Raw genomic sequence first — 25,466 nt, forward strand, 5'->3', positions numbered from 1 at the left:
CGTCAATTATTCCTTACATTATTTAAAGGACCGGAGTCCATTATTCTGCTAATACAAACATTGCTCTGGTGGTTATTTTAAGACATTTGAGAGGTCAGGTGTGTATAGAAAAATAATCAACACCTGTAGAACATTTCTTAATCAGATTATAACATTCAACAGTTATGTGGTATAATTTAAGATCAAGTTTTATTTTTTATTTTCAGTATTTGATTAATTTTGTATTTGTGATTTATAAATGTGAGTAATTCAAGCAAATATGACATTGTTTACTTTCATTGTTTTATTGCTCAATGAACATGTTTTGTTTTGTCTTTTTCAGAAGTGAGTCTCATAAAGTAAGTGAATGAGAATTTTATGAGTCAACGTTTTCAACTGGTTTATGTATGACTTGCACGTTGGTGCAACCACAGAAAAAACATCCAGTGTGTTGAACAAAAAGGAAACGGGGGTTGTAAAATGCAGTTTTTAACTTTCTGAGGTTGCTTAACGTTGCTCAGATGGTTTTCCTATGTGGTCAGAATGAGCAGAAGGAATCATTCAGATATTGTAAGTGACAGATTCTAAACTTCAACAACCAACAAAACTTAAATAAAAACACAGATTGCAAAAGTTTGAGAAAAAAAACGTTAAACAAACAATTTGCCCAAAACAATCTTTAAACATTAAATATTTAAATCAACGTAGAGGGAAAGACAGAGACAAGTGGGTACACACTTACTTCTCCAGTGATCATATAATTTAACAGTTTACAAAACACTAAGTGCAAAAATACTCTCTATATAAAAGCAATTATATAAAAATATACTTTTATGATATCACATGTTAAGAGATCTTATTGCACTTTTATAAGTTTATCACTTGCACTCAGATAATAAAAATTTGTGCAATCTGCAATCCCTCAGCACATTCCATCCACAGTTTACATTCATTTGCATTACAAAATGTTTCACAGTCTGAGAATTGAATCTGAAATTTTTCTGAATAATAATAATAATAATAATTTTAGTCAAAAGAAAAGAGTAACACTAAATGTCCCTGACCAGAGTAACTACGGATGAATATGTGCCTATATGAATATGTATCTATATTTTATTAATGTGTGCATTCTCCCTGAGTTAAATAAAAATAAGCAGCATATTGCAATCTGAACCCATGCAACATCATCATATTAAATGCTAGATGCTGATGATGAACTCAACATTTGTAAAACAACAGAAACACTGATGATATACATAAATAGCAGAACAGCTAAACCCTCCTCATTTTTCCACGTCCACTTAAATGAATCATTCAAATATAAATAATCATCTTATAAACACAACAGACGTCAGACATTCATGTGACTAAATGAACTTTCAGTCACCTCTTGCATACTTTATAAAGGGTGTACTTTATAAACCGATTATTCATAAATTATAACTAAAAGCTAAAATGAATCATCTAACAACTTAACAATTGAACCTCTATCCAGTGAATGTGTTCAGAGGATTCATCTATAATAACAGATGAGTAAACAACAGAAGTAATAAACATGGTAAAACTATTGTGTTGACCATAAGTGCTGGTGAAGAGCTCATAATCAGCTCATAACTGCTGATGTTTATGTGATAATTTTTTTCTGAAGATACACACCTGTATAAACCTTCATGAGTTTTATTCATACTTTCAATGAGATACAAACAGTCCCTATCGGCCTGTACACACTCCTCATGGGTATTACCGTGGTACCAGTGGTATGAGGCGTGATTTGATATAATTGGACAGGTCAGATAATATCTAGAAGAGGGCGTGACGATCAACTTGATCAACACCGGTGCTGAGGCAACGACTTCTGTTCTGGAATAATCGACTTTAGTTGAATCTGTCAAACAGAGATACATGTCATCACTGAATGTTAAAATAGTTTTTTTTTCTGTTTAATGTTATGACTGATATGGATGTGGATCTGCTGTTTGTTAGTGAGAAGGTTACTAACTGCAAAAAATTATTTTCAAGAAAAAGTTTTCTTAGTATTTTTGTCTTGTTTTCAGTAAAAAAATCTAAAAAAAATTCTTAAACACTAAATTCAAGAAACATTCAAGAAAAATGTGCTTACCCCATTGGCAGATTTTTTTGCTTGTTTTATGCACAAAATCACTTAAATTTGATATTTTTGGTCTAAAAACTAGACTTATTTTCTTGGGTCATTTTGCTCATCAAGAAAAATTTTAGATCTGAAAACGACATTTTTTTCTTGAAAATCATTTTTTGCAGTGTAGTTACATCATATAGCCTAGATATAGTCAAGCCCAGACTGGATTTAACTCGTAGGCAAACATTGTTAATTTTCCATGCAAAAGCTTCAGCAATTTGAATAACATTTTAAAATGACATTTATTCATTTAGCAATGACTTTTATTTGATGTTCTCATGCTAAAACAAACAGAAACTTACTGCAAAACTTTATGTCCTGGATTAAACTTCTGTAAAATGCAAAAAAAAAGATGTTAATGAGATGGTCTTGGTTAGAAATAAGTCTCATCTACATTTAATGAATTTTATTTATAAAGAACTTTACATTTTTAAATCTCAAAGTGCTACAGAAAGGCATAATAAAACAAGGCAGTTTAAATAAAGCAATACAAAAGGTTTAAAAGGAATTTAAACACTATGGGGTGGTTTCCTGGACAGAGATTAGCTTAAGCCTGGACTAGGCCTTAGTTTATTAAGGAAATATAACTAGTTTTAACAAACATGCCTTACTAAAAACATTACTTGTGTGCATTTTGAGGCAAAAAAAATGGCACTGATGCATTTTAAAGAGTAACTAAACCCTAAACCAACTTTTTTTAGTTAATGATCTGTAAGAATGATGCTTTATTAGTGTAAGTTTTTTGACATTTGGATATAAAGTGTTTCAATATATGGTGTAAAAACGTCTGAATTCTGCCCTCTTCAGGTTGAACGGTGGCTACTGCAGTTGAATTTTCCTATTGGATGTTGGGTCCAAAAAATAACTTGTGACGGAAGCAGGTTCAAGCTCACCACGCCCTTGTTACGATCTCACCACACACTTGGTACGAGCTTAGTTCATCCCCTCTATCTCCATTGGGATCTGCCCACTTTTCTTGCATTTTTTTAATATTGCCAGTGGGTGGAGTCAGGCTCTGACCAGTGGTTTAGTTACGCTTTAAGAAATGTCAGTGCAAGTTGTTTTCAGTTTGGACAGCTCTTAAATTTATTTTAGTCTAGGACTAGTCTAATCCCTGCCCCTAACAGACTTTATAAAAAGGTATGTTTTAAGACCCTTTTAAAAAAATTCAAATATCAGTTCTTTGTGGGGCACTCAGATGTTCAGGGAAGGCATTCCACAGTTTAGGAGCAGGGGTAGGCTACAGTCCTAGTCCTTGAGGGAAGGAGCCGGTAAGTGTTTGTGGAACGAAGGGAACGTGCTTGGATCTGTGGTGTAATCATTCTTGAAGGTAACTGGGGGCATTTCCATGGATACAATGGTTTGTGAGGAGTGAAACTTTGTACTCACTCCAGGCTGGAATAGGAAGCCAATGAAGGGATTTAAGGACTGGTGTAATGCGTTCATATTTGCAAACTCTCATCAGGATCCGAGCCGCAGTGTTCTGAATGTTCAACCCAGTCTCACCCCATTTCGTCAATATTTGACGACACTTGACCATTCGTCATATGTTGACGTGAAGGGTATACCTTTCGCGTCATTTTTTGACGAACTGGGGACTTCAATACTATTACGTCCGTTGCATTCTCTTTCCTATTTTATTACCATTTGCGCGTCGGTTTAGGGTTAGATTTACATAATGACATCCCTACCCAAACCTAACTCTAACCCCAACGCCAGGTGACAACTGTTTAATTTCGCGTACACTGTTTAATTTTGCGTAATCTAACCCTAAACCGACGCACAAATGGTAATAAAATAGGAAAGAGAATGCAACGGACGTAATAGTATTGAAGTCCCCAGTTCGTCAAAAAATGACGCGAAAGGTATACCCTTCACGTCAACATATGACGAATGGTCAAGTGTCGTCAAATATTGACGAAATGGGGTGAGACTGTGTTAGAATGTTCTGAATGCTCTTTACAGGGATCCCAATGAGAAGAGCATTACAATAGTCCAATCTTGAGGAGACCAAAGCATGGACAAGTTTTTCAGCATCACGTAAAGTTAATGTGGGATGGATATCTTGATATAATTGAGTGATAATTGAGGATCCAGCCTGACACCAAGATTTGTAACTAATGATGATAGTGGAATGACCTGGCCAGAAAAAGTAATCCAGGTTATGGTAGATTTTCTGATCTGATGTGGTGAGCCAATTAGGATTGCTTATGTTTTCGAACTGTTCAGCTGGAGAAAATTTTTATTCATCCATGTGCTTATTTCCTCTAGACAGGCAGTGATTTTGATTATCCATTTTTATGTACAGTTGTGTATCAACAGCATAACAATGAAATGAATTCCTAGACAACGGATGACTTTTCCAAGAGGAAGCATGTAGAGAGTAAATAAAAGGGGTCCAAGAACTGAACCTTGTGGAACCCCGCATCCAACAACATGCGTAGAGGACTTTGAATTTTTCATAGCCACAAATTCAGACCTGTCTGTGAGGTATGACTCAAACCAGCGCAAGACATTATGTTCAATTCCAATGGAGTGATCTAGCCGGTTAAGAAGGATGTTATAATCAATGGTATCAAATGCTGATGAGAGATCCAAGAGGACAAGACGTGATGTTGAAACTGCATGTTGTGGTTTTCATGAACAAATCATGTCATGTTCCTATAAGCATGACAGTCATTCCTGTCAGACTTACATTCATGTGACTAAATGGTTTTCATGAGAAGTATCTTGAACAAGGGTGTATCTTTATAAGAAACAGATTATTCATGAATTATAGAAAAAGCTAAAGAAAGACTTATGTGATTGTTGTCTCGTATGCATGGGGTGGTTGATAAAACGGTAGGTAAGATAAACCTGTAGAAATTTGTTAACCGGTAGATTTTGGACTATCATCTCTATCCAGATTACACTCTCGTTTGCGCACTGCAATTTAAAAACAATTGAAACGCAAACAACTGGGATAACAACTGTATGAGAGAAACGGACAAGCCGCGCATCCGCTGCTCATTGAGATCATAAGCATTTTTGTTGCTTTATTGGCCAAAAATATGTCAAAGTTGCATCAAAATGCCCATATTTGCAAGTAACCTCAAGTAATCTGGACTTTGGTCTTAAAGGGGAAGAGACCTAATTTTGCTCTTGTCTGTCAATCATGTTAATCTCTCACTGCTATCACGCTATCTATTTATCTTCAGTGAGCTTGAGTTTGTTAGTTGTGTCGTGATATATATCATTATCATGATATAGAAGTACACATATCACTATAAAATATTTTGGTCATGTCCCCCACCCCTACATATACATCTGCAAATCATTTTGAAGTTTTTAGTTTTGTGTTTGGGGGCTGTGAGTTGTTAAATGTGAAACTTGTGTTCATGTTGGGCTTGTTTTTCTAGATCATGATGCATTTTTCCGTTCTGTGGTTTTAATGAGGCCTCAGCAGCATTCTGCAGGTGGGCTTCCTTCCCCCCTCTACACCTTTAAAGACTTAGTGTTTTACATCTAACTTATTTTATTAAGTTATTTTAAGTAATTTCTGTTCACACATTGAAATGAGATCTTACCCTGAGACGTGGGTACAATGTGAACCGCTCCAACCACAATAGGGGTCTCTGGATAAAAGACATTGCTCACACTGATCTCCATACAGGTCACACCTCTGCAGGTCGATGTGAATCACCTCCTCACCAAAACTCACGTACAGACGCTTCTGAGAAACACCACACAGGAAAAATTATCAATATCTCACATATAACCAACACGGTGTTATATATGTAAAAAAAAAAATGATGTGGTCAGTAAGTCATATCATGAACATATCTGTTACTTTAAAGGGCCCATATTATGAAAAATCCACGTTTACAAGATGTTTGGACATAAATGTGTATTGGCAGTGTGTGAACACAACAACCCTACAATGAAAAAAATCCACCTGCTCCTTCATTTTTTAAACCCCATTAAACCAAAGCAGTTTCATCAGACATTCTGTTTTGATTCTCTAGTTAATGTGATGTCACACTAACAAAGCCCCTCCCACGGCCACTGACTGACTGATTAGTCAAAACCTAAATGTGTTTGTTAGCACATTGTAGCCTCTAATGTGGCTAAAGAGATTGTATTCAAAGGAATCAGATCTATTTTAAACTTGAAGTGCCCACTGTTTCTTGGTAAGGAAGTGAGGAGTTGTAGCTGATTTCTATTTTTTATACTCCTACCCAAATAAGGGCATTATGCTATCATAAATGATCTGTGGGGAATTTTAAGCGGAAACTTTACAGACACAGTCTAGACACACCTGAGACTTATATTACATCTTGTAAAAATTGAGTAATAGGTGCCCTTCAACTTATGACATTACGTAATCTGAACTTGATTTTATGCGATAAAGTAACTCATCACTTGAGTAAAAATGTATAATAGTAAGTTTACTTGATGACTAATCAATAGCTTGACAATAGCATGTGTCACTCAGGAGCAAGGTGAGATAAACTTCTCTATTAATACCTCAACAATTTGCATGCTTATCTGTTTGCTGCTTCTGCTTTTTATGTAAACGTTCAGCCCAGATAGATGGTCACACAATATCTATCCTTTGTAACAGCACAAATATGCTTACATTAGCTAAGTTTAGTTAAAGCAAATGATTCCTTATGTAATATCAAACTCCTGCTTCTATATCATTTTATATTCTTCTTTTAAGGGCCATTTCCAATGGATGTTTATTTTAATATGATGTCTGTTATTTATTATATTAATGAACTACATGTTTGATATGAAAACATATTTATACCAAATATTAGACTATAATCTATCAAATTTGCAATAATACTAAATATTCTATTATATACAGTGGCAAAAAAAGTACATGAACCTTTTAATTGTTTTCTTAGTAAATTTTTCATAAAATGGGTTCTGATCTTCATCTAAGTCAAGGCTATTGACAAACATAATGTGTCTAAAAATAATGACACAAAAAATCTGATCTTTTATGTCTTTATTGAACAAACTCGTTCAACATTCAAAATGGCAGTGGAAAAAGTAAGTGAACCCTTACTATTAATAACTGGTTGACCCTTGGCAGCAATAAACTCAACCGGTCGCTTCCTGTAGCTGTGAATCAGAGATGCACATCATTAAGGAGGAATTTTAGCCCACTGCTTTAGGTCTGTCATATTCTTTAGACGTCTCATGAGTATGGACATCTTCATGTCAATCTATAGCTTCTTTATTGGGTTGAGGTTTGATTTGGCCACTGCAAAAAGGTGGATTTAGTTTTACTGAAGCCATTCTGTTGTGGACTTTCTGCTGTGTTTTGGGTTGTTGTCCTGTGCATCACCCACCTACACAGTTTCAGCTTCATTGTTCTGAAGAATTATCTGATATAGTTGGGAGCTCATCTTCCCCTTAATGCTTGCAAACTGGCCCAAAATCATGATGTTTCCTCCACCATACTTTACAGTTGGGATGAAGTTTTCATGATGATATGCCGTGCCCTTTCTATGCCAGATGTAGCACTGTGTGTTTTTTCCAAATAGTTTAATCTTAGTTTAATCAGTCCACAAAACATTTTGCCAACACCGCTGTGTAGTGTCAATGTGCTCTTTTGCAAACGTCAAGCTTGCAGCAATGATCTTTTAAGTAAGCAGTGGTTTCCTTCGTGGTGTCCTGTCGTGGTTACCATGCTTGTTCAGTGTTTTACGTATTGTAGACTCATGGACAGAGATGTTAGCAAGTTCAATGATGCTTCAAATCGTTGTGTGTCATTTGGGGTTGTTTCTTTACCACATTGACGAGTCTTCGTTGTGCTCTTGGTGTCATTTTGACTGGGCGCCCACTTCTTGGTAGAGTAGCAAAAGTCTTGAAGTGTCTTCATTTGTAGATTGTTTTCCTAACTGTAGATTGCTGAATTTCTACTTTGTACCCCTTTCCAGCTTTATGTAAAGCAACAATTCTTGATGGTAGCTCCTCTGAAAGCTCTTTTTGGGGAGGCATGCTTCACATAATCGTGTTCTTCTTGTTCAGAGCAAACTCCAAAAGTTTGAGGGGTTCTTACCAGTCACTGGCCCTGTCCCAAATGGCGGACTTCATGTGGACTTTCGGTCTCGTGGCCTTAAATTGCGCGTTCTCGCCTAGTCTACGAGTCCGTAGCGTGTCCCATCTGTCATTTTTACGCTTTGAAGTGTGCTCATCAGCGCCTCCTTTGCCCCCTTGATGTGGTCTTCGGCGAAGCCCGCACTGGAGCAGGCTTCGCGCACTATACCAACCCAGAAGTCCTTGCGAAAGGGCAATCAGACCAATGAGACGACGTAAGGGAGGAGTTCACACTGACGGGCAACATCTCTACCTATTTCCGGTGTGATGCTCGAGTCTGTCCCAAAATACGACTCCGGTGCACCCACGTGGACTCGCATCAAGGTTCCCTAAAGTCTGGACTACGTGATGTCATCAAAGTGTGGACTCTGAGGAGGACCACAAGTCCGGAGTGTGCCATTTGGAACAGGGCCAAAGTAGCTGTAGTCCACACATCCAAACGTATTATCTTAACAAGACTCCAGGTCTGCTAAAACCTGACTCCAATTAGCTTTTATGAGGTCTTTAACTCAAGGGTTTACATACTTTTTCCACAAGCACTCTGAGATTTTTTTGGCTGTTCTCAATAAAGAGATGAAAGATCAGTTTTGTTTATTATTTTAGGACACATTATGTTTAATGTGTGTGATATGTGCGTAGGTGAGCAGGACAATGTAGTCCGAATAGCAGCAAAATAAGAGAAGTCCTGCACACTATCTACTTGCAAATGAATACAATAAGTTTTATTGCAATTATGTTTGTCAATACCCTTGACTTAGAGATGACGCTTTATTATTCTGAACTTGGCTTGCTAAAAACTTTAGGTAACCTACAAAAACTCTATATAGACAAAAAAAGTTAGTTCTTTTCATCCCAAACCCAAAAGCTTTCTTAGCTTGTTAATATGCCATGCAAAAATATTGTTGAAGTTTGTGCATATACATTAATCTCATAATTTTGTATGTGTGTATATATATAACAGCCACCCAGGATATCCGCCAGCCCACCCTTAGCTGGCAAGAACCAGCCTTGGTTGTTAACCAACTATGGGTTTGAAAAAAACCGAGCAGAGTGTAGGTAGGTGTCCCACTTTAGAGCAATGTGTGTGTGTGTGTGTGTGTGTGTGTGTGTTTTAACCTCAGATTCGTCTAACAGCATACTGCTGATGTGAGTCCTGTGTTGAAACGGCCGAAACTCTGCGATGATGAATAATGGATCATTTGTGGAACTTTCTAAGACTTTATGGATTCCTCCACTTTCTGTGGAAAAAAAATCAAAAGGTTTACATTTAGTCATTTACATTTAGTCATTTAGCAGACGCTTTTGTCCAAAGCGACTTACAAGTGAGGTAAACAATAGAAGCAATTATGGCAACATAAGAAAAGCAATGCATAAGTGCACTGGAAATAGTCTCATCAAGTCCAACACAATATACATAGCCAAGGGTATGTTAGTATTTTTTTTTTTTTTTTTTTTAGATAAAGAGGAAGGTAAATAGAGAAAGAGATAAAGAGAAGTTAACTAAATAAAGATAGTAAATCTGTAATTAGGAAGTTAGGTAATGATGGAAGAGATGGGTTTTTAGCCGAGTCTTAAAGACAGCTACAGTGTCAGCTGATCGTGTCACGACCGGCAGATCATTCCACAGTTGTGGGACAGTTCCTGAGAAGGTACGCGTTAGTGTTTTCTTCCCTTTTTGAGATGGTACCACAAGTCTTCGCTCGGTGGCAGAGCGCAGTGATCGAGAGGGTACATAAGGCTCTATAAGCAAGCGAAGGTGAGGGGGTGCTGACCCAGTGATGGTTTTAAAGGCCAGGAGCAGAGCCTTAAATTTGATGCGGGCTGCTATGGGAAGCCAGTGTAACTTGACAAAGAGAGGAGTGACGTGCGCCCTCTTTGGCTCATTGAAGACCACTCTTGCCGCTGCGTTCTGAATCATCTGTAGGGGTTTGGTCGTGCAGGCTGGAAGTCCTGCCAGTAGCGCATTGCAGTAGTCCAGCCTGGACAGGACAAGAGCTTGGACCAGGACCTGCGTAGCATGCTCATCTAGGAAAGGTCTAATTTTCCTAATATTGTAGAGGATGAATTTACAAGAGCGAGCGGTGCTGGCAACATGCTCCGTGAAGCTAAGCCGATCATCAATGACCACTCCCAGGTTTTTGGCCGTCTTGGAAGGCGTGATGGTCGAGGAACCTAGCTGAATGGAAAAGTTGTGCTGAATCTTTGGTTCAGATGATATGACAAGCAGTTCTGTCTTCGCAAGGTTAAGCTGGAGATGGTGATCCTTCATCCAGAGTGAGATGTCCCTCAGGCATGCCGAGATGCGGGCAGAAACCGTAGGATTAATATTAGATATAAAATTACTGTTGAAATTACTACAGAAGACCTCGTAAAAGACTGTCATATGCAGGGGCGCTAATTCAAAATGTGTGTTTGTTGCGCCATCACGTGTCTTGTCAAAATAAGTCATAAACCGTTTAGACGCGTCTGCAGCAGGCACTTATTTTGAGAAAACATGTGATGCACATAGGTTCACTCATCGTGCCGAACACATATTTTGAAATGAAGAACCACACACATATGACAGGCTAGATACATGATGTGACAAACTTCGCATCGTGCGCCCTTGAAAAAAGAAGTCAGCGGCCGCTACTGATCATATGTACATTATACAGAAATAAAAGTACTGTGGCCTGTGCCCTTTTAAAAGTACATCTTTGCACCTAAATAGTACATATAAGTATTTAAAAGGAACATATTGGTGCCTCAAAGGTACATCGTTGTACCAAAATGGTATTAGGACCTTTAGGGGCGATTCACATTTTGTAGCCACGATCGCGCTCAAATAGAGAGGAACGCAGTCGCAAAGTGTATTTAAAATACTTCAACTTTTTAAAGGGGCCATGGCATGAAAATCTGACGTTTTCCATGTTTAAGTGCTATGATTGGGTCCCCATTGCTTCTATCAACATAGAAAATGAGAAAAAGATCAACCCAGTAACTTAGTTTTGGTAAACCATTCTCTACAACAGGGGTTCTCAAAGTTTACATTCAAAGGTCCAAATCTGAATTCCCATAATTTTCATAGGTCCGGAAAAACTTTATGTAAATCATTTGTTTATATAACAAATCAACACAAATAGTTTGGGAAAAACATAAGTGTATTTTGCATGTAAAGTTAAAAAAATAAATAAATAAACACAAGAAATATGCCAAAAGTAACCAGGTGCAAAATACAGAGCAACCTAATTAGAGAAATGGCACAGTTTGTTCTCCATCATATGCATAAACCATGGCAAAAAAAAGTGTGGTTGGTAGGCAGAGACACTGACCAAAATTAGGGGTGCACCTATAAATTGGCTGATGATTCTTGCTATGCTTCTTAATGAATTACGGTGAAATGACGCTACATCCAAAAGCCAGGGGGCGCTCTTGGGCAGAAACTTAATATGTGCTGCAGACGAAGAACCAGACACACGGAGCTCCAGGAAATGTCTTAAGGATATATTTATATTGCTGTTCTTCAAACCTTTTCAGGTATTTTCATGATAATAAAGCATATGTATAAGATTATGTTTGACGAGTGTTGCTTTTTTAAATGCATGTTTTAAACGACTCAAACCAACAGTGATTGGTAAGGATTGATCAAAAGCCGTAGTACATGAAGTAGCTGTGCATAATAACTGGGTGTGATGGCTACAGCGTCACACAGGACATTTTTAAATAACTCGTTTTATTTTCGGACCAGGAATACTCTTAAATCTAAAAAGAACTAAACGAATGGTTTACAAGTTTAATATGGATTTGTAAAATAGCAAATGCACACATTTAATCAATTACATAGAAATTAATGCACTTGTAATATGAGGTGGACGCGGGTCCGGATCAAGTTGCCGTCGGGTCCGGATCCGGACCGGAGTCCGGACTTTGAGAACCCCTGCTCTACAAGCTCATGAAAAAATAGGTCGTTGAAATCTGGCTCTCCTTATGATGTCATAAGGAGCTCTTATTTTAATAATACCACCCCTTAATCTGCACTATCCAACCACAGCACTGCCATTTAGTGCAGAGAAAAGCACAATTTAGTTTTACTTGCAACAAACCACCATCATTGTGATCAGTGTTTGAATTTCATCAGCTCATTTGCATTTTAAAAGACACACCCAAAACGGCACATTTCTGCACACACCTACAAAGTGGCAATTTTTATGCTATAATAAATTATTTATGTGGTATTTTGAGCTAAAACTTCACATACGTACTCTGGGGACACCAAAGATTTATTTGACATCCTAAAAAAATCTTGTGCCATGGCCCCTTTAAAATGTTGCGTAGAACTTTGTTGGAAAGGAGGGGAAGCAGCACGGTAATGTGAACCGCCCCCGTTTGGACCTTTATTTCTGACAATGTATAACACATTATTTCTATCCTAACTGGAATAATTTATTAAACAACATGCTTACTGAAATGGACCCTTAAAAATCACTGAGTTAAGTACTAAAAGTAGTAAAACTAAGATGTTTTGTGTCAGGAACTTCGATGATAGGCAGTGTTTTAAACAGAAATACTTTAAATTCTTTACATTTGCATAAAGTGACTAACAAATAGGGAGGCGTTTAATATTTTACTGTAATCTTGAGGTTTTATGATAATGTCTCTTTTTAAGAACTCACATGATCCCATCTCAGGGTGTATCATATGACTAACATAAACAACTGACTCAATAGAGTTTTACAGCAAGTGTACACACACCAAAGGAGTGATGTGTTGACTGTAAATATTTGTATTAATCATTATATAAATATTGAGAGATTGTAATCGCTGTCCGACGCTAAGAACGATGCTTGTAAATCTGAAGACGTCGTGTCGCACCTTTAGTAAAATGCTCTTGAAATCAACATATTTTGAATTCAACATGTTTTTGAAATGATAAAATCTGGTTAAACTATTTCTCAAATGTATTAGCAATAAAATTCACCTACATCTTTTTCATGAAAGCTTATAAACTCATCATTTCTCAGCATTTCTTTTTTTTAATGGAAATAAATGTCAATAAATATATAAAGTAAAATCAATCGACTGTGTGTTTAATGCAGTTTTAAGCGATTAGATCTCTGCATATATAGAGCAGTGCTTATAACAGCAGTGATCAAATAAAACACACATCCTGTTTCAGTTAATCTTTAACCAACTGACTATTTCCTTCCTTTGACTAAAGTGTCGTAAAGAATGATGGACGAACAGAAGTTGTGTAGTATTTTTATTTTCTCTATTTATAATAAAGGCACAATATGTACGTTTTTTTCTGAAAATCTAAAAAAAACTACTAGCGCAGTGTTATATATCAGTGGTTCTCAACGTTATTCCTGGAGGCCCACTGCTCTGCACATTTTGTATGTCTCCCTTATTTAACACACCTGATTCAAATCATCAGCTCATTAGTAGAGATCCCTATGAACTGAACTGAGTCTGTCAGATAAAAGAGACATACAAAATGTGCAGAGCAGTGGGCCTCCAGGAACAGAGTTGAGAACCACTGTTATATATCAACATGTGTCTGCATATGTACTAACATCATCCCAAATGTTTTCAGCAATGTTTAAATTCAAAGATTTCACCTTTTTTTTTAAATCACTACAGCCCTGTTTATAGGTTCACTTGGACTACGCCTGTTTATTCTTGATTTTTGCTTTTGCTGCCATTTAGGTGTGTTTGACTTCATGTAGGACTACGCAGATCTATCGCCCCAAAACATCAATCGCAAAAGGGTACATTGCGTATTAAAAGCAGTATTCGGTCGATAGATCTGTGCAGAGACGCATGGGAATTTAATTTAGTAACATCTAGCGTGCCACTTTGTTGTTGCTTTTAAATCACACTGGTTATGTTTACATGCACACAATTTTGTCAATCCGGCTGAATTTAATCTGACTGCAGGTAAAGACAAACCAGTTCCCATGTACCCTAAACATTGCAGTCTGATTAAAATGTTTGTTTAAATGTTTACATTCTATATCATCCGAAACAAACGTCTGTCCAGGGTTGCCAGATTCACATAATAAAACCAGCCTAATGGACATTCAAAACTAGCCCAAAAGCATACCAATGACTATTTACAGCCCAAATACTAATAACTAATGAACGAAATCCTTTCATCTTTAACCAGCAGAAAAAAATCCAGTGGAGACAGTTTAAACAATAGCCCAAATCTGAACTCGAAAAAAGCAGGCAACACTTGGCAACGCCACCCAAGTTGGAGAAAGTTGTTCTTAAGAAGTTTTCAAATAAAGGCAATGAAACCATTTTTAAAATGCATGAGGCTATTTAATTGCTTTATGCAGGCTAATGTTATGAAAGCATGAACGTTGTAGAATGTACAACGCGTGACCCCATTAGCTTAATAATGCATTGCCATTGCCTTGCTATTGCATGTTTCTGTGACAAGAATCATGTGAGACGTAAATAAGAGGTAAATATAAGACGAGAACTTGAGCAGAAATGTTTTGCGCATGTGCACAAGATATTTTTGCATCCGTTCATACACCGACGGCATTGTCAGCCATGCAAGGCGCCATCCAGCTCGACGGGAGCAGCTGGGGTTAGGTGTTTTGCTCAAGGACACCTCGACACTTGGTCAGGTGGAGCCGGGGATTGAACCACGATTTGTAGACAACCTACATGAACCACTCAACCACTGCCGCCCTATTTATGAGGCAAGAGACAACATTACCATCTACAGTCCCAAGAGTCCGCTATATTCTTCTTCTGTATTTATGTAATTCATGTATTTATGTAAAGAGAATGCGAACTTCACGCTAGTTGGCTTGTTTGGTTAATATAGACTATTTAACCTTCCAGGTAAGTTCTGTATGCTATGGTTTATCGTTTAAATAACTGATAATATTACTTTAACATACAGACAGCTATTCAGCCTGCTGTTCTGTGTGCTTTTGTTTAGTTGAATAACTTGCCTTTCCAGATTAAATGTCTGTTCTTCTCCTTGGATTTTGTGAAATAATTTTCTAAAAAACGTGACGTATATTCCACTGCGACTTATATATGTTATTTCGTCTTAATGACGCATTTTTGAATAATGCGGCTTATACTCCGGAAAATACGGTACATGCGTATTTTTCTCCTGATGATCGGATCACAGATTGGACTTCACCACCCCCGTATAATACGATTAAAATTTGCATCTGATCGACCTCAATCGTATTGATTAAGGCAGGGGTGTCCAAAATTGCTCCTGGAGGGCCGTTGTCCTGCAGAGTTTAGCTAAAACTTCCCTCAACACACCTGCCTCAAATATCTGGTCTGCCTAGTAAGACCTTGATTAGCTGGATTAGGTGTGTTTGATTAGGGATGGAATAAAACTTTGCAGAGACCTCCACGAGCAGGATTGGACACCCCTGGATTAAGGTGTTTACATGAACACTTTTCAATCTGATTGAGCCAAACGTATTATTTCGTTGCATGTAAACTTATGTTCTCACATTATAATGTAACGATTATAAACTTTATTTTATTACATCATCCATGATCAATTCCTATCAACAGAAAAAGGTGAAAACTACAACTCCCATCATTCCACGCTCTTTAACAGCGTCATCAAGCTGCGCCCGTTAGCGGCAAAGATTAGATATTGTGCCTTTAAAGACACAGATCGGTTAAGAGAAATCCCCCAAACACTCAGTAGAGAACATAAGACAGAAATCTATCTCAGTATCTCATCAGATTATATTAATAATAACAGACATATAATACATACCTAAAGCCAGAAACAGTACTGAACTCTTCTCTAGTCTCTGCACCTGGATGTGTGTGTAATGATGGTGTTTAAACAGCAGGGGTTTGGTCTCCGGCATCACCGAATCTTTCACTTCTGGACGCTCTCTCATAAACCTCAATATATCAGGACTTAGACGAGTGCTGTCATCAACACACTGCGTGAAAAAATAACAGATCAAAGCTTTCATGACAGATCTATGAGATATTAGATGTTGATATGTGATGAGGCAAAATGTCATCTTTAGTTTTTTAAACAACAGCTGCGTCCGAAACCGCCTACTTCCATACTAGGTGAAAATCAGTAGGCGAGGCGAATAGTACGTGCAAATTCATAGTATTCGGAAAAAAGTACTACTTCCGACATGATTTTGGAATGTGCATTCGATGAACCTTTTACTATCCTGTGAGCCTCGGGAGTCACGCAATGAAGAAGAAGAAATGCAGAAGAAGGAGATATTCAAATGTAAATACATAAAGAAACCCGCTGTTGATCCTTGTGGTTAAATTACACTTATTTAACAGCATCCAAGTTAATGACACACTAGTTGTTATGACAATGTATGTCACGTGATGTTTTATCATGGTGAATGTAGTACGTCTGAATTCATTTATACTATCCATATTCATACTATATACTACCTACTGTTTTAATGGCCAATGATTATACTTCATCTAATTCAGTACCTACTGTCACAGTATGCCATTTCGGACGCAGCCAATGTGTTTAATTGCAGAATATCTGAATTACCCACAATTCTGAATCAGAGATGGTGATTGTGATGTGTTTTAGACTAGATCATGTTAACTTATCCACCTGTCTTTCTGTCTGTAGTTGCTATGGGATGTTTGTAGTGTTTAAAGATAAATGACAGTATTGATTGTGTGTAGTGTGGGTGTTGGATTTAAATCTCACCTGTCCAGGCCGATGGTTCACAGGAAATTTCATGTTTTTAATCTCTATGAATTCAGAGGAACTGAAGATTCTGCTGATTTCAGTCATGTTATAAACACACACGGCACTCATGTTCCTGTAAAAACACCCACAGAGTATGACACTTAAAGTCTGTGTAAAGTCCGATAATAAATGGGTTTTTGTGACACCACAGGGAATTGTGTTATTAACCACACAGACAAATTTGAATGATGGAAAACCGCCTAGTAAATAAGTAAGTAATAATTGACGACTGGCCATTGAATTATAAGAAAATAATGGGGCGGGGCTACGCTCGGTGGCTCCAGTGTGTCATCGAGCCATTACTTTAGCCCCGCCCAAATAATCCTGAACACAGAAATGTGGGAAAAAACGGTTTAACGGTGTAACTCCACATTTCGATACGTACATGTTCACAGTCTTTGCAACATGTTTCAGTAATATAACATGTTAAGAAACAACCACACACCACCTCTTCCTTTTTTTGACGTAGTCTCCGGTTACGTCAAAGTTTGTGGAAGTGAGCACAGCTGATGTTTTCAGAGGTTAACAGTAAAGTGATGTTGCATGACAAATATTTCCTAAACATTTCAACCTGAATAACAGGATGATCATAGGATCTGTCAGTGTGTTTAATTTGGTGTGTTTATTAAACAAACTGTTCACCATCAGTTAACCTTCCTAACATTTACACACATGACTGTCCAATAAAGATAAATAGTTATTTATTTTAAAAGTTACTAAGTACACATTATTTCCATCTTAGTGTGTTCGCTAGGAATCAAACCCACAACCTTTAGCAATGTTAACCCAATGACCTACAGGTACACAAAATGATTGATTATGTTTTCATTTACCAGATGTTTCTGAAGAGGGCATAAATCTTGGTGTCATTGTCAACAGTGGCCACGTCTATAAGCTGGGTGAAGGACAACTCCACAGCTCCACAGGACAGACGGGTGTAGATCATAGATGTCCAACTGAACTGAAGGACGTCTTTAGATCCTCCTTTGTCATTCTGAAACAGATCAGGTTCAAATATTTTAATACTAATACAATGATACATGCACATGAATATACAGGTGCTGGTCATATAATTAAAATATTATCACATTTTTGAATGGGTTTTGTTTCACAATCCTCTTCAGGGTGAAATTATTGCTTGTACACTTTTTTTTACCACATCTTTTCCTTCCCTTCGCCTCTCTATTAATGTGCTTGGACACAGAGCTCTTTTGCAATGACCTTTTTTGTCTTGCCCTACTTGTGCAATGTGTCAATAGTCGTCTTTTGGACAACTGTCAAGTCAGCAGTCTTCCCGATTGTGTAAGCTATAGAACTAGACTGAGAGACCATTTAAAGGCCTTTCGAGTTAATTAGCTGATTAGAGTTTGGCACCAGGTGTCTTCAATATTGAACCTTTTCGCAATATTCAATTTTTCTGAGATACTGAATTGCGGATTTGGGTCAGTTATAATCATCAAAATTAAAAGAAATATATCACCTGTATAGTTCATGAGTTACACTGGCTGCTAAAACTGAAACCTGTTGATAAGGCACATTTACATTTATTTGCTAGTGGGTGTTACTATGAACTAAAGGTAAATAGTCAAAGAAAATAATGCTGCTGTTTGTGTGCTCTTGTTTGTTACATAACTTCACGGATGTCAAACAGTAAGCATTTAATGCTTTAGCAATAGATCACAGTGTTTTTGGGAAGTATACGCTGTGCTGTTCTGTTGCGTTTTGACACCAAATTATATTTCTAGACATTTCCCTGAAGGTCAAATATGGATGTGTTGTTACCGAGATATAAATTGTGTTCGCTTGCAGTGCTGACTTTATCAACTATGAGCTATAAAGAGACCAAACCTACTGTTATAATGACAGATTATAGTTCACACTATAAACATAAGAATCATTTATCTGTGACTGCTGCAAAACTGATGCTTTAGCATCCTGTGTCAAAACCCAATAAAAAAAACACATTATGTGTCTGATGTTATGAATCTCATTCATGTTAAAGTGAAACTGCAGCAGAGCAAAACGATCATTTGACACTTCTCAGTTTTACTTCATTATTGTGTTTACCATACAGATCTGTGAGACTCGTGGGATCCAGAGATCGGATTCAGAGCCTCCATTGTCACTTTTGCGTTTCTCTGTGAAGAATGAATAAAGCTTGTCCTTGTCTTGACCATTACCAGTAACCAGCTTCACATACTTCTGCTCTGTACGTCACATCACAAATAACAGCATTAATATTTGAAACATTGATATCTGAATGAATGATGAAGTGAATGATCTCTCCTCTCACCTCCTACAGGAGAATAAGGCCAGATCTTGCCACCTGTTTTTCTGTTTATCCGGTACAGTCCCATAGTAGACTTGAGGTACAACATATCACCTGACAGATCACAGGATTTTCAGGAGAAAGTAATAAAATGCAATGTTATAAAACAGATAGCTCAGACATCATAAACTCTTATTGGATGGTTTGTTCAAAATCATTTAGATAAAAGTCATCGTGTGATCTATTTTGCTTGCACTCATCTAAACTAGGGCTGTCAAAAGATTAATTGCAATTAATTGCATAAAAAATAAAAGTTTATTTTTGCAAAATGTATGTGTGTGCACTGTGTATGATTATTTTGTATATATAAAAACACACACATGCATGTGTGCATTTAAGAAACATTTACATATTTATTTAGATTTTGATATATTTTATATTATATAAATGAAAAAATATATACTTATTGTTTTCTTAAATGTTGCATGCATGTGTATGTATTTATATATACATATTAATTACATACAATACAAGCTTTTATTTTTTATGCGATTTATCGTGATTAATCTTTTGACAGCCCTTATCTAAACACAACACAAGAAGTCTTTAGGGATTCATATAAAGAGCTTCAGTTCTTCTCTCATTTCCTTTACAGCGTTTTTCACCTCCGGTCTGTCACATTTAAACTTCTAAAATAAGCAAATTTAACAGAAATCTTTGATATTTTCTTCACAGGCTTACAGGAATAAAACACAGCTGTCCACATTTTTGCATACTGTCAAATACGTTTATAGCTGCATCTTTCGGTTTGAGTGTCCACTGGAAGTGCTCGTTTTTTACTCAATTTCCATAAATGATTAAAAAGCAGACAATACTGAACATTACTGGAGGATATTCTTCAGTTCATGATTGTGTGACTGTGGCGGATAAACCTCTTTACTGTCAGGATTGATTGTGTTGTTCAGCCAAGGTTTGTTAAAGAGGTCATATGATGTGATTTGGAGTGTTAAAAGCTTTGTGCATATAGAAAATCCATAAAGTCACAAAGATTAAAACCCAAAAAGATCATCTTTCTAGAAGTGAAGGCTCATCCACACATTCCTAAAACGTGCAAAACTTTAGCAATATTTTCTAAATGTTGACAAAAGACTAGTAATAGTACATTATTTTAAATCAAAAGAGATGTAGTAGTGTTATCCAAACTAGGGGTGAGCAAAAACGGTAGAAATTAGTCAACCGGTAGAGATTTTGGACTATCATCCCACGTCACGTTGCTGTGCGCATTCACAAAAACATAACAAATTTAAAACATTTAAAACAAGTGATTTTAAGCAATTGAAACACAAACAACAGTGCTAAATGCACGCACTGTTTCTGTGTGTGAGAAGCGCAAGTCGCGCATCTGCTGCTCATCAATCTCATAAGCATTTTTGCCACTTTATTTGTCTTAAATACAAAATTCCCATTTTTGAAAGTATCCTCATAAACACGACCATTTTGAGCTTAAGAGAAAGTAAACAGCTGAAAGAGAAAACACATGTGTAACTGTATATTGGATCTGGACTTTGGTTACCTAATTTTGCTCCTGTCTGTCACTCATGTTTTTCTCCCTATATACATTATTATTTATTATCATTCTTTCATCACTGTTTATCTTCAGTGAGCTTGAATTTTGTCTGTTTTTATTTTCTTTTTTTATGCATATATAAGATGATTTTGTGAGAATTATGAAAATTATATGGCATTAAATATTTTAATAACATAAAAAACGTATTAAAAGATAAAAACTCTACCGTGATACTTATTGTTATCATGATATAAAATTAATCCTATCGTGAAGTGAAATTTTGGTCATATCGCCCACCCCTAATCCAAACATTAATGCCTCTTAGAAGTAAAAGTGCTTTGGCATTAATGTTTGGATTAGCAGACACACATGTTTCTGGGAGGTTTTAATACGTACCACATAATCTTTACATAATTATTATGTGACTACTTGCATTGGGTGACCTGAAAATGTGATTAAACTGTTTCCATTGCAGTTTTGCAAAATATACATTTTCAATCTCATGTAGTGCAAAAGACTTCAGTATTGCCCAAGTGAGCAGAATAAACAACCCTGTGTTTCAACACAATTGCTGTTGTTTGGGACAATAGTACAACCCTGAATGGCATCATCACTTCATTATTTCATTATACTCTCAGTTCAGTATTGTTTTTCAATGTACTTTCAAATCTCTAATCCTCAGTATTAAAACTATCACTCCGGTCAGGTGTTCGTTAAAGAGACTTCTAAATGACAATTCTCAGTATGTGTGATACTCACCGATGAGTAATGAAGGATCATTCATATTTAATCCGTAAGTGAATTCGAAGCCGTCAACTAAAGCATAGTTTACATTCTGAAATAAAACATGAAATTTTATTTGATTACAGTGAACACAAGACTAAAATACAAACAGTAAAAACAAAACATACCATGTTATAGCACTTAGTTTTTTCTCCAGTAGTTCCACACATGAACAGGAGATTTCCATCGACTCCATCACCGAGCAGAGAGAATGTGTACTCACACTTCTGAATATTAACACATCATTATATGAGATTCAATAGGTCAAGCAGATTGTTTGTGACATCACACACACATTTTTTAAAGTAATTTTTTTGGGCAGAGAGGACAGGAAAGTACAGGGTGAAGAGAGGGGAAATCTGTACCACCGAAAGTGCGTCTGCCCTGCCCACACACATCTGAGATTTAATTAATATTGCGTTTCAGCGATGCTACATGTAGACAAAAACTGCTGTTTCTTTTAATATAATTCTTCATTTAGTGTACAACAGCTTTTCTTTCCTTATTACTTTAAACATATTGCATGTTTGAAGGTGAAACGTATTGGCTGTTTCCAGGACAGAGTTTATCTCACCTTGCTCTGAGAAATCTTATCATTTATCAGTGCCATTGTTTTGTCTCAAGATGCACACCTATTGTTTTTTGTAAGGATTATATGTTAAAAAAAAATACTTAAATGCCCTAATATAACTAAGTTCTAGTCCTGGGTTAATCTAAACCCTGTCTGGGACACCGCCACATTATGTTTTAGTTATATTAAGATTCTTAATACTTACTTCAATTTCTTTACATTCATCCTTAAACAGGGCAACATTCACCTAAACATAAAGGCACAGATATGAACCAGTTGACCATACAGTGTGTAAAATAACTATTAAACACTTCACCATTAAGTGTCATTGTCATCATAATGTCTAAATGGGATCATTAAAATATAATGTAACCTTTTTACATTTGCATTATTTTAAATGTGATCACAGTTTTGACATTGTCAAATGCTATTTTGCATGTGAAGCAGTTATTGCAGGTATTTGCCAAAATAATTTTTAAAAACATGTTTTTCATGACTCACTTTGATCTGGTGGGAATTGTAAATGCACTTTATGAAGTACCTGTTTGTCTTGTGTTGAGGTAACAGGAAAGAGATTCTCATCATCTCCAACCCAAATTGTTCCCCTTGAGGTACTTCTGATGAGTTTTCTCAAACCACTATGACTGTGTTTAATAGTATAGTGTGTGATACCTGAGACAGAGAGGATGAATGATATCTCAAGTGTACAATATGCTCATCTTTCAAATTCATCTCACATATTTATTCTGTACATTGATGTTATTCCACATTATTTGTTAATATGTTGCATGCATGTAAATTTTCATTTAGTGTGCTTACAGTAACCCTACAGAAAAACCCAATGAATTTTCATTGTTTTCATGTGATCCCATGTAAATTCCCATGATATCACATGTTTTGGTTATATTTTGCAGACGTGTGTCTGTGTGTGCGCGTGTGTGCGTGCATGTGGACGAAAAAGATAAAAAAATACTGTTATCTTATAGCCTACATAAATAAATGTGCAACAGAAAATGCCACTTTAACCATACAAGCTGTGAGAATGTTAACACTTACAACTTAAAAAAGCTTTACAGTAATTCATTCTACAATTCATCAACATTTCCTCTTAAAGGTATATTTCAACCAAATATTTAAACTTTGTCATTATTTATTCACCCCTCATGTTGTTTGATCCCCAGTGTCTTTCTTTGTTCATCAGAACTTAAATGCAGATTTTTTAAAACTGTGTTGTTTCGGGTTTTCTGGTTAATATGACCTCCTTAGGTCAACATACACACTCATTCCTACTAACAAGAACAGTGCCAGGCTGGTCTTAAACCAGCTACTTCCATCTTTACCAAGCTTAAACAAGCAAGCTGACCATGATTCCAGCTGGTGGGTCATTGGTCTTCCAGCCTGACCAAATAAAAAGTCCAAAAGAAAGACATTGGGGGTTCAAACGACATAAGGGTGAAAAAATAATGACAACATTTTCATTTTGGGGTGCACTGTCCCTTTAAATGTAAGTTTAGTCTTTTGTTTCATTCCTTATAAAACACATTTTGTAATGGACATATACTGTAACCTAAATTATAAACCTTAACATATATAAAATAATAGTTTGTGTCTCATTGATATAACATTTAACTTGAGAGACTGTGAGTAAAATATTCCGCATATAAAATAAAATATTGTCTCACCTTGATCAGTCTTAACTCGAGGACCATGACTTGATGAACAAACACACAAAATCCACATGAACAGCACAAACACACCTATCCTGTTCATCTTTACATGTAAAGCTTTGATCTTACACTAAATAACACATTCTGCTCTCTTCTCTCACAGCAGAACTTCTTCTTGTCACTACTGGCTCGTCAAATATCGTGATCGTCACTGTGATGTCATCATGGGGTGCGAGCTCCTCTACTATCGGAAGCCGTTTTCCACACCTCCACAACATAAGGCACTCGGAAGATGATGCGGGCTAGGGCATATAAGGACATCTTGGGTTTTATTAGCTAACACATGATTTGAAGTTAATTCGGTTTTGTTTTTCGTAAAAAGATCTGACAGTAATCAAGTGACTCGGATAATCAGCGAGAAAATTGTTTGACACCCGAAATGATCATCGTGATCTGTTTTCTAGTGTGAACTTATATTAAGAGGTGACTATGTGATTAATATTGGAAAGGCTCTTTAAAATAAGTTCGATTCCTGTGGATTCTTTTTGGAATCGATTCCCAGCCGTAGCCACAAGATGTCCCTCTCTCTCTATCTCTCTTTTTTAAACATTTTGTGAGGCGAAGGCTAGAGGGGCTACAGCTACTGACAAATCTCGCGAGATGTTGCTTTAGGGTTAGGTTTGGGGATATGATTAAAATAAAAAATCGATTTTGGCTAGATAGGATATAAGTTAGCTACTGCCTAATCCCGTGAAATGTTGGGTTAAGGGTTATGATAATGCTGAAAACAGCGCTCATTTGGCAAAATTTTACGAGACTTTGGCCGTAGCTGTATCCCTTCTAGCAACAATCCATACGGCAAAAAATATATATTTCCAGATATAATTTTTTTAATATTTTTAAAATATACAAAAAAATGCCAAAACATATATGTGCTGAATTATATTTTGAAATATGTTTACAAAATTTATTTTCACCAATATATATATATATATATATATATATATATATATATATATATATATATATATATATATATATATATATATATATTGGAAATATATTTAAAAAAATAATTAGCCTATATACACTAGTCAACATTTGATGTGGACCAAAACCTTTCCTAAAACTTGTCTTAAAACCAATACACAATACCCGTTCTTAGGAGAACTTTGATGAATGTTTTTGATCAAAAACATTGTAGGTTATGTTAAAAAGTTAAATTTAAGCTGCTCAACTGTAAAAATAGCTATAGTTTTTATATTTATACTTATTTTATACATACTTATAAATTTTATACTTAAACTTTATACATTTTATAGTTTATAACATGTTTATAAACATGTATTTAGCATATATTTAAAACATGTTTTGGTCAGAGATATTTTTTTTGCAGTATGGGGACCCTTTTGTGAACACAAAAATTAACGCAAATATTTATTTATTTATTCAGTCATTCATTCATTCATTTATCTCAATATCTGTGTGTGTGAAGATGCAGCAGTCCAGGTAGTTAACAAGTAAACTGCAGTATGCTGAAACACACACAAACAAACACACACACACACACACAAATCACTGAGAGACACAGGCCTACAGCAAGACTTTTACTGCAATAGAGCAGCAAAATGGACTATTGGAGCAGTGCCACAAAAAG

General features: G+C 36.3%; 1 protein-coding gene across 1 annotated transcript; it reads right to left on the minus strand.

Annotated features, from left to right (window-relative positions):
• Positions 1–264: 264 nt before the first annotated feature.
• LOC135739836 (semaphorin-7A-like) lies at positions 265–24,005 on the minus strand. Its single transcript, XM_065257890.2, has 14 exons — positions 23,825–24,005; positions 22,684–22,814; positions 22,348–22,389; positions 21,700–21,798; positions 21,548–21,623; positions 19,246–19,335; positions 19,020–19,159; positions 17,786–17,946; positions 16,911–17,025; positions 15,978–16,152; positions 9,344–9,465; positions 5,701–5,846; positions 2,437–2,465; positions 265–1,864 (listed from the first exon to the last, which is right to left on the minus strand). The coding sequence occupies exons 1-14, from the start codon at positions 23,910–23,912 to the stop codon at positions 1,497–1,499; spliced, it is 1,782 nt and encodes a 593-aa protein (XP_065113962.1). The 5' UTR covers positions 23,913–24,005; the 3' UTR covers positions 265–1,496.
• Positions 24,006–25,466: the final 1,461 nt, after the last annotated feature.

The sequence above is a fragment of the Paramisgurnus dabryanus genome, chromosome 9 (genome assembly GCF_030506205.2).
Source record: "Paramisgurnus dabryanus chromosome 9, PD_genome_1.1, whole genome shotgun sequence".
Classification (NCBI taxonomy): Eukaryota; Metazoa; Chordata; class Actinopteri; order Cypriniformes; family Cobitidae; genus Paramisgurnus; species Paramisgurnus dabryanus.